The 12,562-nt window shown below is 42.9% G+C and overlaps 1 protein-coding gene across 2 annotated transcripts in view; it reads right to left on the bottom strand.

Annotated features, from left to right (window-relative positions):
• The window catches only part of cacng6b (calcium channel, voltage-dependent, gamma subunit 6b), an 11,804-nt gene extending 4,080 nt beyond the window's left edge, over nucleotides 1-7,724 (bottom strand). The window contains exons 1-3 of one of the 2 annotated variants that reach the window (XM_031852816.1): nucleotides 7,653-7,724; nucleotides 5,240-6,007; nucleotides 2,567-2,641 (exon numbers count right to left, since the gene is read on the bottom strand). In XM_031852816.1, coding sequence (XP_031708676.1) covers nucleotides 2,567-2,641; nucleotides 5,240-5,603 — 439 coding nt within the window. In that variant the 5' untranslated portion in view covers nucleotides 5,604-6,007; nucleotides 7,653-7,724. The remainder of the gene's footprint in view (nucleotides 1-2,566; nucleotides 2,642-5,239; nucleotides 6,008-7,652) is intronic. The other variant, XM_031852817.1, reaches the window with a different exon arrangement.
• Between the last annotated feature and the right edge of the window lie 4,838 nt (nucleotides 7,725-12,562).

Consider the following 12,562-nt stretch of genomic DNA (forward strand, 5'->3'; position numbering starts at 1 on the left):
CTCTCTCTCTCTCTCTCTCTCTCTCTCTCTCTCTCTCTCTCTCTCTCTCTCTCTCTCTCTCTCTCTCTAATTGCCTTGCTTGGGGGAAAACCAACGACACCGAAATGGAGGAATCTTTAGTTAAGTTTGACCCCATCCCTTTTACCCCAATATCTTTATTATAGGACACTTTTTGTTTCATACCAACTGCCTCGGAGTTTCCTGTCTCCACGTCCCCTGAGTTGCTAAAGATGCACTATAAAATAAGTACTTAGAGAGAGAGAGAGACACAGTGCTATGGATAACGCACTAGCCCAGCACATCCAAACCCAAACCCAGCAGGCTCAGAGCCTTAGAGCCTTACAAGATGCAATGACTACTCTGGGACAGCATTTGATAAAACCAGAGAAGCCTACCGAATCCAGTAAAGTGGCCTAAAGCAGAGTGGGCAGGTATACTAGCCCCTTTCTTAACAGGGGAAGCTCAAAAAGCCTGTCGTGACCTTCCTGGCCCCAGCAGACGTAGTATAAGGAAGAAACCTCGGAGCAACCGGAAAGCGAAGTTGGTACATTTTGATGCCTACCCCATACCAAGAGTTGATGAGCTAATCGAGCGATTAGGCCCCTCACAAAATAATACTGGCAGGTTCCCCTCACAGAAGGACCCAAGTAGAAGACGGCCTTTGTTATCCCGAAAGGCCTGTACCACCATAAAGTCCTGCCTGGTTGGAGTCCATGGAGCGGCAGCCACATTCCAATGGATGATGGACAAGCTGCTCTGGCCTCGTCGTGGGTACACAGCGGTCTTGTTAGACAATGTACTAATCCACAGTCCTGACTGGACCTCCCATGTAGGCCACCTGAGAGTTAACCTGGGAGCCCTACGGCAAGCTGGCCTGACCGCCAATCCCCAAAAGTGTCACCTTGGTCTCGATGAGGCAGAGTACCTCGGCTACACTATTGGGAGAGGCCAACACTGGAAAGTGGATGCTATCACCATCTGGCCTCAGCCATAAACTAAACGGCAAGAAAAAACATTCCTGGGACTTGTGGGCTATTATCAGTGTTTTATCAGTTCACTTTGCTACCATTGCAGCCCCTCTACACAAGATGACAAAAAACAGCCACCCACGCCATGGCCTTAGCAGAGGAAGTGTTTGCCACCCTTCAGAAGGCCTTATGCAACGAGCCGATTTTGAGTACAGCAAACTTTAAGGACACATTCGCCGTCTATGCAGATGCCTCAGGATCAGGGGTTGGAACTGTGTTGTCTCAGGTTAGGGGAGGGGACGAACACCCAGTGACCTACAGGTATATGGCGACCTATATTGGCCGTAAGTTGCTAAAACATGAAAGGAATTATTCAACCATAGAGAAAGAATCTCTGGCAATTAAATGGGCTCTAACCAAGTTGCGGTATTACCTCCTGGGCAGAAAATGCACACTGGTAACAGACCATGCACCGCTAAGATGGACGTCAACAGCCAAAGATACTAATGCACGAGTTACACGGTGGTTCTTGGAATTGCATTAATTTTTTTCTATTGAACACAGGTCTGGAAAAGCCCATGGAAACGCAGATGCCCTCTCCAGGAGAGATGAATGCAGGTTTGTTGATGCTACTAGCCTCAACCTGGAACTGGAGGTGGGTGTGTGTGACCATCTTATTTTTACATGTTAGTATGAAAACATTAGAACTAAACACAAAATAATGATGGGAATGTCAATTTTGCAGGAATTTGGTCAAACATTGAAGTATTGATTGCTGATTACTCATGATGGTGCTAAATTAAATATTAATATTAATATTAAAGGGATCATGTAACAACATTAAAGTGGTATCAAACTGATTCTTCTTGAGGGGGACATGAATGTCGGTACCAACTTTCATGGCAATCTTTCAAATAGCTAAATGATATTTCACTCAAAACCACATGTCAACCTCATGGTGAAATGAGTAGTAGTCAGTTTATCACCAAAGTCACCAGGATACACCATGCAGGAAGCAAAATGTCTGTAGAAACTTTCAAGGCAATCCATTCAGTAGTTGTTGAGATTTTTCAAGTTTGGACCAAAGTGATGGACCAACCAAACCATGGACATTGCTATCCATACAGCAACGCTGTTAGTATGGCTAATAACTTCGTCCTGTAATCCACATGGTGTGTTTTCCTTAGTGTGTGTCTTCTGGGTCTAATTCTCAAACGACACACCTTCTGATTGCAATTTGTTCTCAAAGCTCATATATAATGTCTCAACTTCCTTGAACACATCAAAACGGTCCCTGCTTAAAACGTTTGACCAAAAGCTAAAGTTCACTTCATGCTCAATGTAATGTAAGTATCTTGTCTCAGCCAGCTGATCTTCAAACTGCACTGAAACCATTGGCTGCCTGGACAGTAAGGTAAACACATTAATCAGTCTGATAGCTTATGGTTTTCTTTGCAAAATGGGTGGCAGCAGAAGTTAGTGGGCTGAAACATGCAAAAACCAACAGCATGGTCTTCTGAGCACCCCGAATGTCTTTATTGATACTCGCTGCAATGCAACCGTTCAATCTGCATGTGTAGGGAAGTAAAATGTCTCACTCTTGTTAGTTGTCTTCTTGAATATGACTGCATTCTCCCCAGAGGTGAAGAATTTGAAGTAGGTGCAGTTGGTTTCTGTGGGTAAATAAAAATATCACACAAAGAAATCAACAACACACACACACACACACACACACACACACACACACACACTCTCTCTCTCTCTCTCTCTCTCGCGCTCTCTCTCTCTCTCTCTCTCTCTCTCTCTCTCTCTCTCTCTTATGGATAGCTGCTGGTCTTCTGTTATGTGCCTCCTATGCATCCATGCACTCTGTCCTTCCAGGCATCATTCCTATTTATATCCAAGTGTCGAGCATTAGCTGCAATACCCAGAGATGCACACCGCCACACACACACACACACACACTGCCCAGCACTGCACATATGGTGTGGCCAGAGAGGGTGAAAGACAGCAAAATACGTGGATGGCAGAGGGGGAAAAAAGAGAGCCAGACTGAGAGAAGGGGCAGATGGAGGATAGAAATGTGGAGGCGTGGCTGTACAATAAGAAGGACTGAGGGGAAAGGGATATGTGGGATGAGCAAATGATGAAGGGGATGCAGGAAATATGGATAGAGGCTCAAAGGAGGAGTGAGAGGGGGGCAGATGGAAGGGGTGGTGAGTAAAGAGGAAAAGAGGGGAGCCACAGATGGAGAAGGAGGTGAGCAGGAGATGTCAAGAGGGGGAGGAAACACAGAGGGGTTGGTTAATACTGCATTAGACATACACTCTCCCTCAGTCCCTGTCTGTCCCTCTTCTTCGTTTCCCCCTCTCTATATTTAGACAAAAACTGTGAAGTAGTCAGATTCCACTTGGCTTCACAAGCGCATAGTGATGATTTTCACCCACTGAATATTATGTGGTCCAAGATGACCACATGCTTGTGAACACGCACACTGGAACTCGCAGTCACACATTTGTTTCACACACAAATATGTTTGTGTGTGAAGACATTTGCAAACATTTCTACGGAAGCGGACACACCATTTATTAGCTTACTGATTTTTAACACATTATGCTATCGCAGTAAACTGCCTTTACTCTTGCTTCCCCTGCTGAGGCTGTGATTATTGAGCTGTCATGTCCCTCTCCAGCAGACAGCGAAGATGGATAGCTGGTCTTGAGATGACAGGCACGGCATCGGCGGGGCCGCACTTTTCTCGGGACGGGAGCCAAAGGCATGTAAACAACGATGTGAAACGGAGAAGCAGAGATGGCAAAAACAGTTGTTTCCCTCCAAACATGACAAGCCCACGGCCATCTGCGCCGGGCGGTGTTGGCCAACAGTGTTGAGGACGTGTGAGGAAGATTGTCAGAAGCATACTGGCTGCTCTCACGCACCAAAAGACCATCTCAGAGGCACGCATTCATATCTGCTATCGGCCAGAGATGCAGGACATGTTGACTGGTAAGATGAATTATCCCTTGATATCTGAATAGAAAAACAATGTTGTGACACTTCATTCAAGGTGATGATTCATGTGAATAGTATATATGTGATCCACATTTATCTCTGCTGGATGAGGATATGATTTTTTTTTTTTGTTTGTTTCTTCAGAGCTCTGCGCTGTCTCAGAAGATGCCCTGAGATAGGCAGTGATTCCAAGAGCAGAACCTTCGAATGCCTGCCTTGCCTATCTCTAGCTCACTACTACCAATACCTGCCTCTCTCTGTCTCCAGACACGCTTTTCAGACAGAAGTAGGTCATTGTGGAGACCATCAACGCCCTCTGGAGAACCTGACCATGGTCAAGTTGAATAAAGGGCTTTTAGAAAGGAGCCGTCACAGCTCTAAACATGGCTGTTTGCATTGTGTGTACAACAGGAGATGATTAGGTACCCAGTCAAGGGAAAAAACTTGAAATCGATGCTTCATTACACTGACAATGTTATGAATCACAAAGATTATATTTTATAATGCTACAAGTACCTGCATGCTGCTTTGTGTTGTTACAGCAGCATTAGAATTGAAAATAGCTTACTGTGGTCCTGCTGGTGCTCTGTTTCCGTGAATCGTATTTCTTTAATGATTCAATTTGCACATTATCTGTAGAATGACCTAGATACATATGTATGCAGGCAGCTTCACATACACAAGTATCCTCTCTACATCCCTTCACAAGGTTGCAGTGACTGTGCATATACTGTATGTGTATGTATGTATGTATGTAAGAAATTAAGTTGAATGTTTTTAAAAAAATCATGACTGTTGCTCAAAAATCTGGAGATTGCTGCTGGGATTAATATTTTTTGGACATAGTTTTCCTCAGTCCCTTATGAGCTCAGATAAAAGACCTACAGATGTAAGCGTATTCCCAGAGGGCATACATTATATTAGTTATGGTGATGGCAAAGAAAAATCGTGACGATTAAGAGTACACGTTTTTTCCTCAATGATGTCAACGACTTGCTACCAAACATCCTTTGACCCTTTTCTATTAATTCACTTTCATACTGAGGCACGTACTGTAACGTGGAGGCAGCCTCAAGGTAGACTTGCATGGCCAGGCAATTCAGTTTGCAGAGAAGCATACATGAGCAGACAGTTGGAGAAACAAAACAGACATATGCCCTCCAGAAAGCTCACCTGCTCATCTTCTAGGCAGCACAGACAGACAGACAGAAGAACACAAACTCACATGGACACACCAACACTCCAGTCAGAGGTCTCACCTCCAGGTAGTTCAGCAGGGCCACAGCTCGTCCTTTCTGGGTCTATGTCTGCCACCCATAGGGTGCGGATGCAGCCCTTCCACAGGCCGTAATGGGCCATCTGGCAGGTCTGGTTGCCGCTGAAATTCTTTGGTTGGGCCAGCTCTACCCAAAACTCTGTCCCCATGCCCAACACCGTCAGGGTCACTCCGATGATAGACACAAAGAAGGCCAGCTTGATCTTTCCCTCCTGGCTGTCACTCATCTTCTGGGTCCTCCTCTGTCCCCTTCCAACTTTCATCCCACCCAAACCCCCACCTTGTCCAGCCCCTGCCACCCCAATACGACTGTCCTCATCCGGCTGTACGAAGTAGTTGGACCACATACTGATCTCAAGGAAGACCAGAGGGAAGAACAGGCCACTTAGGCTAAATGTTACAGGACCAAATAATGGATGCAACGATGGAAGGCTGGTTTAGTAGGAAGAAAATGGGGAGAGGTGTGTAAAAAAGGTGAAGGTTAGGAAGTCTTGTTTTAAAAACAGCAAACAAAAAAGAGGAGACACAGCTATCAACTATCCTGTGATGGATGGTAGAATTGAGCAAAAGCAGTCAGGGGAACAAAGGATGAAGTGAAAACAAGTGGGCAGAACAATGAAATTAGACAGAAAGAGATATGAACAGAGCTACAACAAGGTGGGGAAGGGGTGGATGAAGTAAGGAAATTATGGAATGGGAGGAGACGGAGGCAAGGACCGGGAGAGCCAGTGTCTGTTTTCTGTCCAGTCCCCTGAAATTGAGAGATGAAACAGAAAGATGAAAGAGCAGCCAGCATATGCTTCACAAGAGCAGAATCCTTTCATCACAAGCGTAATATTTAATTTCCAAGAGCTTTATCAGCATCTACAGTATTCCCTTCCTAAAAGCCATATGACATACTCTCAGCCAACAATAGATAAGCCATATGGCGTCTCCCTGAAAGACAGAAACAATTGGGCTGGATGAGCCGGTGGAGTCGGGTGGTGTGGGTTCAAGGTGAGAGATAAAACCACAGCGCCAGACTGGACCACCCATTTTCTATTTTCCCAGAGGAGTTGACAACAGCTCTTCCCCGAACAGGTACACTATCTCTGGCTTAGACACAGATCCCCCTTTGATCTGAGGGGATAATGGGTTGCCACAAATACGTCCCACCCTGCATTACGTGTACCAGCAAACACTTGGAATCTAAAGCCATGACTGTCTTTTTGAGATTGTGTGTGTGTGTGTGTGTGTGTGTGTGTGTGTGTGTGTGTTTCAGTGTGTGGCATATTCACTGTAAGGGGGTCCAGGCTTATGGAGCTGTTTCTGTTATTCCAAACTGTGAGCAAGGGGCCTTTGGAGCAGTTTAAACGACGTGAGTGACGGGGCACAACGACGTCGCTGCTCGGCACAGGGTGCATGAGAGGTGATAATTTATGCCTGAACCCTTTGACAGAGAGGGGGCTGCAGTAATTAACTCTGCTGCGCAGTCCACCAGGTCACATAGTGGAGGAAAGAGGCCCGGCCAGTCAGGAAGGCAGCAGGCCACACACAGTTGGTGGATCACTTCATTTAGACACTTAACATGCACTGACAGCATCAGAGGTTTTGTATATATGCACCACATGAAGCCACTAACTGCAATTCTCTTGTGTGCAGTATTTAGCATTATATAAATATAACAAGCAGTATGCTGTATATTAAGATTTTTGCAGTATATTCCAAACATATCCTCATACAGGCCTCCAATTTGCTTGGAGACATTCATTTGGGCGACAGAAATGTGCAGAACAACATGATAAGATGATATCATAGTGATATTACTTTGCCAAAAGTTGATAAACAATATCAATTTACCGCCCGATCCTAATTTACAGTAAGAACTGTAAAGGAATATAATCATCTAATATTATGAGCTGAGCTTTATAAAATGTCTCTAATGATCCAAAAGTTTAGAATAGCAGCCATGCATTTGAATACTCCTCCAGCATCAACTGTTGTAAAGAATATCAAGACTGCAGCTGCTGACAGCCAAGTTAGTAGTCATAGAGTTACAACACTTTATCACATTACATCCATATTAACCATAGGATGATCAGAGAGGTCAGAGCACACCATGCTACTTTACTGGATGGGATAAAACAGAAAAATGCGTACTTTGGACTTTATTAATATCCTAAGCTGTGTGTAAATGTGTGCCTTAGAGGTTGACGATGCAACCAAAACTATAATGGACTGACTTAAGTTCTGCAGCAGCCGAGCAGATGATACGCTTATATGCACAGGGGTATTTTTACGAGAGGAAAATGAGGATCTCTCGCCACCATTTCACCAAAGACAGACACAGCCACCCGTGTGACATGTGGGCATAAGAAAGCAACAACTAGCTAAGTGAAAAGAAGAGTAAGTCTGACCTGTTTGGTGAGTTGTTCAGTTCAGGAGGAAGAGACGCTTGAAACTTAATAGAGGGGAAGAGTGGCGATGGGAGAGGTAGTGAGAGAGAGAGAGAGAGGGAGGTATGAGGGTTATGGAAAGTGAGAGTAACAGGGGAGGGGGCTGCAACCTGGTTGGTTAACACTGTTGATTACATTTTTTTTGTTTGCACTGCTGCTTTCCCCTCAGACGCCATCTATAATTTCAACAGCACCCTGTTCACACAACACATAGGTTTGAATATTGAATCAATGAGCAGAGGTGCTGCCAGGTGGCCTGGTCACATGACAACAGCCATGCCAGAATGATTAAAAACATGTCTGTATCGGTGATGTAGCTGTGTGTGTGTGTGTGTGTGTGTGTGTGTGTGTGTTTGTTTATGCGTGTGTGTGTGCCTGTCTATTTTAGACAGCCACCTGTTAATGAAATTAAGTACGGGTGAAGGAGGAGCGTGTGTTTATATGAGAGGGGCCACGATAGCGTTTTACAGCAACACAATATACTGTGAGGTAAGTGCAAATCTGACACAGAGAGTGAAAAGGAAACGGAGACGCAAAGACCAGCAGAGAGGGTCAAGGTGGATACTAATGTGTGAGGTAGATGCAGATATGGACTATACACAGCCTCAAAATCAAATGGTTTAGAAAAGAAAATCATTGTGCAGCTCCATTTCATTCCTCACTGAACAGGATCCAGAGAGATTTCAGAGACTCAGTCTGATCTTGTGGAAAGCTTTACTCGTGGCCCAGCCCTGCTTGGCTCCTCTACAGTTTAGGTTACATACGTGGCACAGCAAGAGGCAGGCCATCCCCAGCGGCCAGCCATACTCAGGGAGGGTAGGAAGGGGGGATGGGGGATGGGGGGGGTTGATGCAAACTGAGAGTGAGTCAGGGACAGAAAGACAGAACAGGAGAGAATCGGAGAAAAGGGACGAAACAGGCTGTAGGCTGTGACAGGTAAAATAAACACCTACAATGTCCAAAACAGTCAAGTCCCTGCTCCTTTTTAGGAGAGATTGTTGTTTAAGCCACCGTGCAGTTTGCAAATGGACTTCTGCAGAGAGAAAGAAACATGTTGGGTACATGACAGCCAGGATAAATTGATTCATCTAGATATCTGTTTTCAACGCACATATGTGTGTCTGTTCCTTAAAATGACTTTGATTCTAATTATGCAGCCTAACTCTGCTCCTCCATCCTATGAGATTAATAGAAAGTGCCCACAGGCGGTCTAAGGCCATCAATAATCTACAGTATGCTGATGTGAACAATCTTGTCTCCACATCACTCAAGTGGCCCTGTCAGCAGTACTGGTTTACGCTTGAACACGCTAAACTGCACACATGTGTTCTCGTGTATGCAGCCATGCGCACACTGACCACACACGTGCACATTACAGCTGCAACCATTTATTACACTGACATTGCAAAGTATGTTGAGAATATTTGACCGATTAAAGCATAAGTCTTATGTCTTGCTCTTCTCTATCTTGTATTGTTCTTATTGTCAACAAATCCATGAAGCCATATAAGACGAAAACGATTATTTGATCCGCTCTGTATTGTAGTCCAAAATCAATCATGCGTCTTTAAGCCACACAGGATAACATGGGCACTGTAGTTTATTTTAAGTCAATGTTTTATTTTTATTTTTTATATACAACATTATCATTGGCTCTGTTCTGTTAAAGTCTCCCAGAGTGACAGTGAGGCAACATTCACGATGTCAGGACACCGAAACCAATTCAGCTACATTTAAGTATTGTATTATCTGCACCTGTGCTTTTCCTATTGTGACTTGTCAAAATGTCTTGCTTTTCACAATAAACCTGAGATATCTCTGTGCCAGTGCATTGTGAGTTATTTCGATGTCAAAGTCCTTTTCCGTGGAACGTTCAAATTCTTTTAACTCCCATACACTGAGTGCAAACTGCCATATGTACACAGAGTACAGAATCCATCCTACTCCAGTGTTGCACTCTCCTCCTGCTGCAGTGTTCTATCTTTCTGAATGAGGATCAATGGGGAGGCATTGCCCAGAATGACAATGACCATCACCAGAGTGTTACATTCACCACTAGAGGGAGACGTATGTACAATCTTCACTGCAGCATCAGGCCTTGGGAGGGCTCCTTCTAACGTTTAATAGGGCTTGTGTTAAGCAAACCGCAGTGTCCTGACCTATAAGAGAGGCAGGGTCTATTTTACATGTTTCCTCTGGTGGATAAGGCTTCTGTTGGCCGGGAGAGCTGCTGTTTTATCTGTGCCCTCTGGGAACAACAGCGTAGAGAGTGTTGCATCAGTGGCACTGCTGCTGGGTTTTGTGCAGTGGGGTGTAGCGATGCAGATGGAGATGGGCAGTATAGAGCTGACACAGGACATTAGTTGATGTCAGAGATTTGTTGCTGTCCTGTAACTGTTACAGTTACAATTCCAAGTGGACATAGCATTTGACATGTACTGCTGCTGACCAAGACTGTGTACTCATGTGGACTGATTTAAATATAAAGGGAAAGACCAGATAAAAACAACTTCACTTAATTTCTTGGAGGATTTCGACACAGCCAGCTGCCCCAATTTTATTTGTTTGCACAGGTTAAAATCAAACAAATGACATACAAATAACGATGATTAATGTACAGGGAGAGGAAAATAAGCCCAAAGGAGCTCATTGATTGGCTCAAACCAGTTGATATAAATAACAAATTCACTGTTGAAAATATATACGCAAGGCATGGGAAACAAAATAAATAACACAGAGATTAATGTCTCCTTTAAATATGTTTTGTATGACTTTCAGGAAAATATGACCTTTATAACTGAATAAAACTTGACCTCTGCATGTGAGTTGTTTGGGAAGATGGTAAGTTGGCTCTCTAGTCAAGAAGAACTGTATCATTAGTTGATTTAATCATTCGTATTACAAGAACACATTTACTTGAGTTTACCCAATTAACCTTTATTCATAACAAAAAAATAGAAGCAGCATGGGTTTGCTAATGCTAATTGCTAATTGCTAATTGCTGCTAACTCTAAAACAGCCCCCGTGGGGGGCTCTCGGGTCCTATGAGTTAAAGGAATTAAAAACACAAAACAATGAGATTGAGGATTCACCGGCTCAAACCATTCAGTAGTACCCATGACGTCACACCACTTTTTGTCGTACAAGCGTGCGCACCTGGAGCGTACCTGAATGCTTTCCTCAAGTTCAAGTTATTTTTAACCCAGTTCAATATCAGTGTATGTGTATATACGTGTGGCTAAACGTCAGTCATCATATTATCAGGATTGTGATATTCATTTGATACCACTCAGCTTGAGCTAAGTTTAGCAAAACATTTTGTGTGAAGATTATCAACAACGTTGGTTCCTTTTGCTGCCAAAGTGATCTCAAGTGATTCACGGTAAAGAACGGTAACTGCCAGCCGATTGTGGCTACGAACCGAGGACTTGCTGAGGTAGTGTTATGTTACGTTAACGGCAAACGCAATGGTGCTATGTAACTTTGCTATTGATGCACACTTGCAGACAACGTGTTATGAGTCTGATAACAGCAAGCTCATCTAGCTTGAAGTTGGTTAAAAGTGTGAGCTCATGATATTGAGAGGTTTAATTACAGGCTGTGCATTATATTTGTCAACATAGATTTGTATATAGGCTGTAGGTTTATGCTAACCCTCAACATTTCTCCCTGAACAATAATAATCTGTTGTTCCGGGAAGCGCTGTACATTGGGCATCCTCTTTATGGGGGTACGCCTATCACGTAGTAGCAACATGTCTCAATGTAAAGATTCCATGGAGATTAGATAAAAGGGATGGTCGACTCTACAGGTATAGATGTCTAGTCAAAAACTAAAAACCCTTGTATGGGCTAAGATTAGTTCCACCAGAAATGTAGCCTGCTTTGTATTGCCCAATTTCAGATTGAATATAATTGTTTGAAATTGAAATTGATCCCTAATATAGTGACGTTCCAACTCTTATTTCACGATGCTCAGTATGCTTTCAAATCACTTCTCTGAGACACCTCTGCAGACAGGATGCAATAGAGTGCAATGAGTCCTAAAACGCGGAAATGTGTTAAGCAGTTTTGCATTTCCCGTCTCGTCTCAAAGTCAATGTTTTTTTTAATGTTTTTTTTGTTAGATGAGGGAAATAAGGTCGGTGTTTATCATAAACGATTTAAACCTGTTCTCCTATGATATCAAATACATTAATTACCTAGATTGTGCCGCATCAATTTTTTTTAAGTTGATTCAAATTCATTTTTTTAATTAAATCATTTTTTTTTAAGTTGGTTCAATTGCATTTTTTAAGTTGATCCAATAAAATTGTTTAAGTTGATTTAATGTAATTTTTTTAATTCAATTTATTATTTAAAGTTGGTTCAATTTTAAAAAAATGTTTAAGTTGGCTCAATTACATTTTTTAAGTTGATCCAATTTAATTTTAATTTTCATCTCTTCTACCTCCTTAGCAATTTTACTTACATTTTTTTATTATTAGATATTATAATTTTTAGTAGGTAAATTTATGTTCTTTTCGTATTACTAATTTTGGCCACAAGAGGCTGAAGTACTCCTCCACCTCATGTTCTAAATACGTCCAGGTGAGTTTTTATTGACACAACTTGCTAAAACACAATAATGTATGCACCTTGTGTTTAAACTCTCCTGGAAGAAATTCTGTTAGTTTTAGTTAGAACATGAGGCAGAGGAGCTTCAGCCTCTTGTGGCCAAAATTAGTATTACAACAAACATGTGCACAAAAATTAAAGTTAAAATGTTATTTTTCCACCTGGGGATCAAAGTACCACTACTACTACTACTTTTACTACTATTACTTTGACAGTAAAATCGTTTAGCCTCAACCTTTTCCTGCATTGTAATTC

The sequence above is a fragment of the Anarrhichthys ocellatus genome, unplaced genomic scaffold (genome assembly GCF_004355925.1).
Source record: "Anarrhichthys ocellatus isolate YVR2014 unplaced genomic scaffold, GSC_Weel_1.0 scaffold13, whole genome shotgun sequence".
NCBI classification, from domain to species: domain Eukaryota; kingdom Metazoa; phylum Chordata; class Actinopteri; order Perciformes; family Anarhichadidae; genus Anarrhichthys; species Anarrhichthys ocellatus.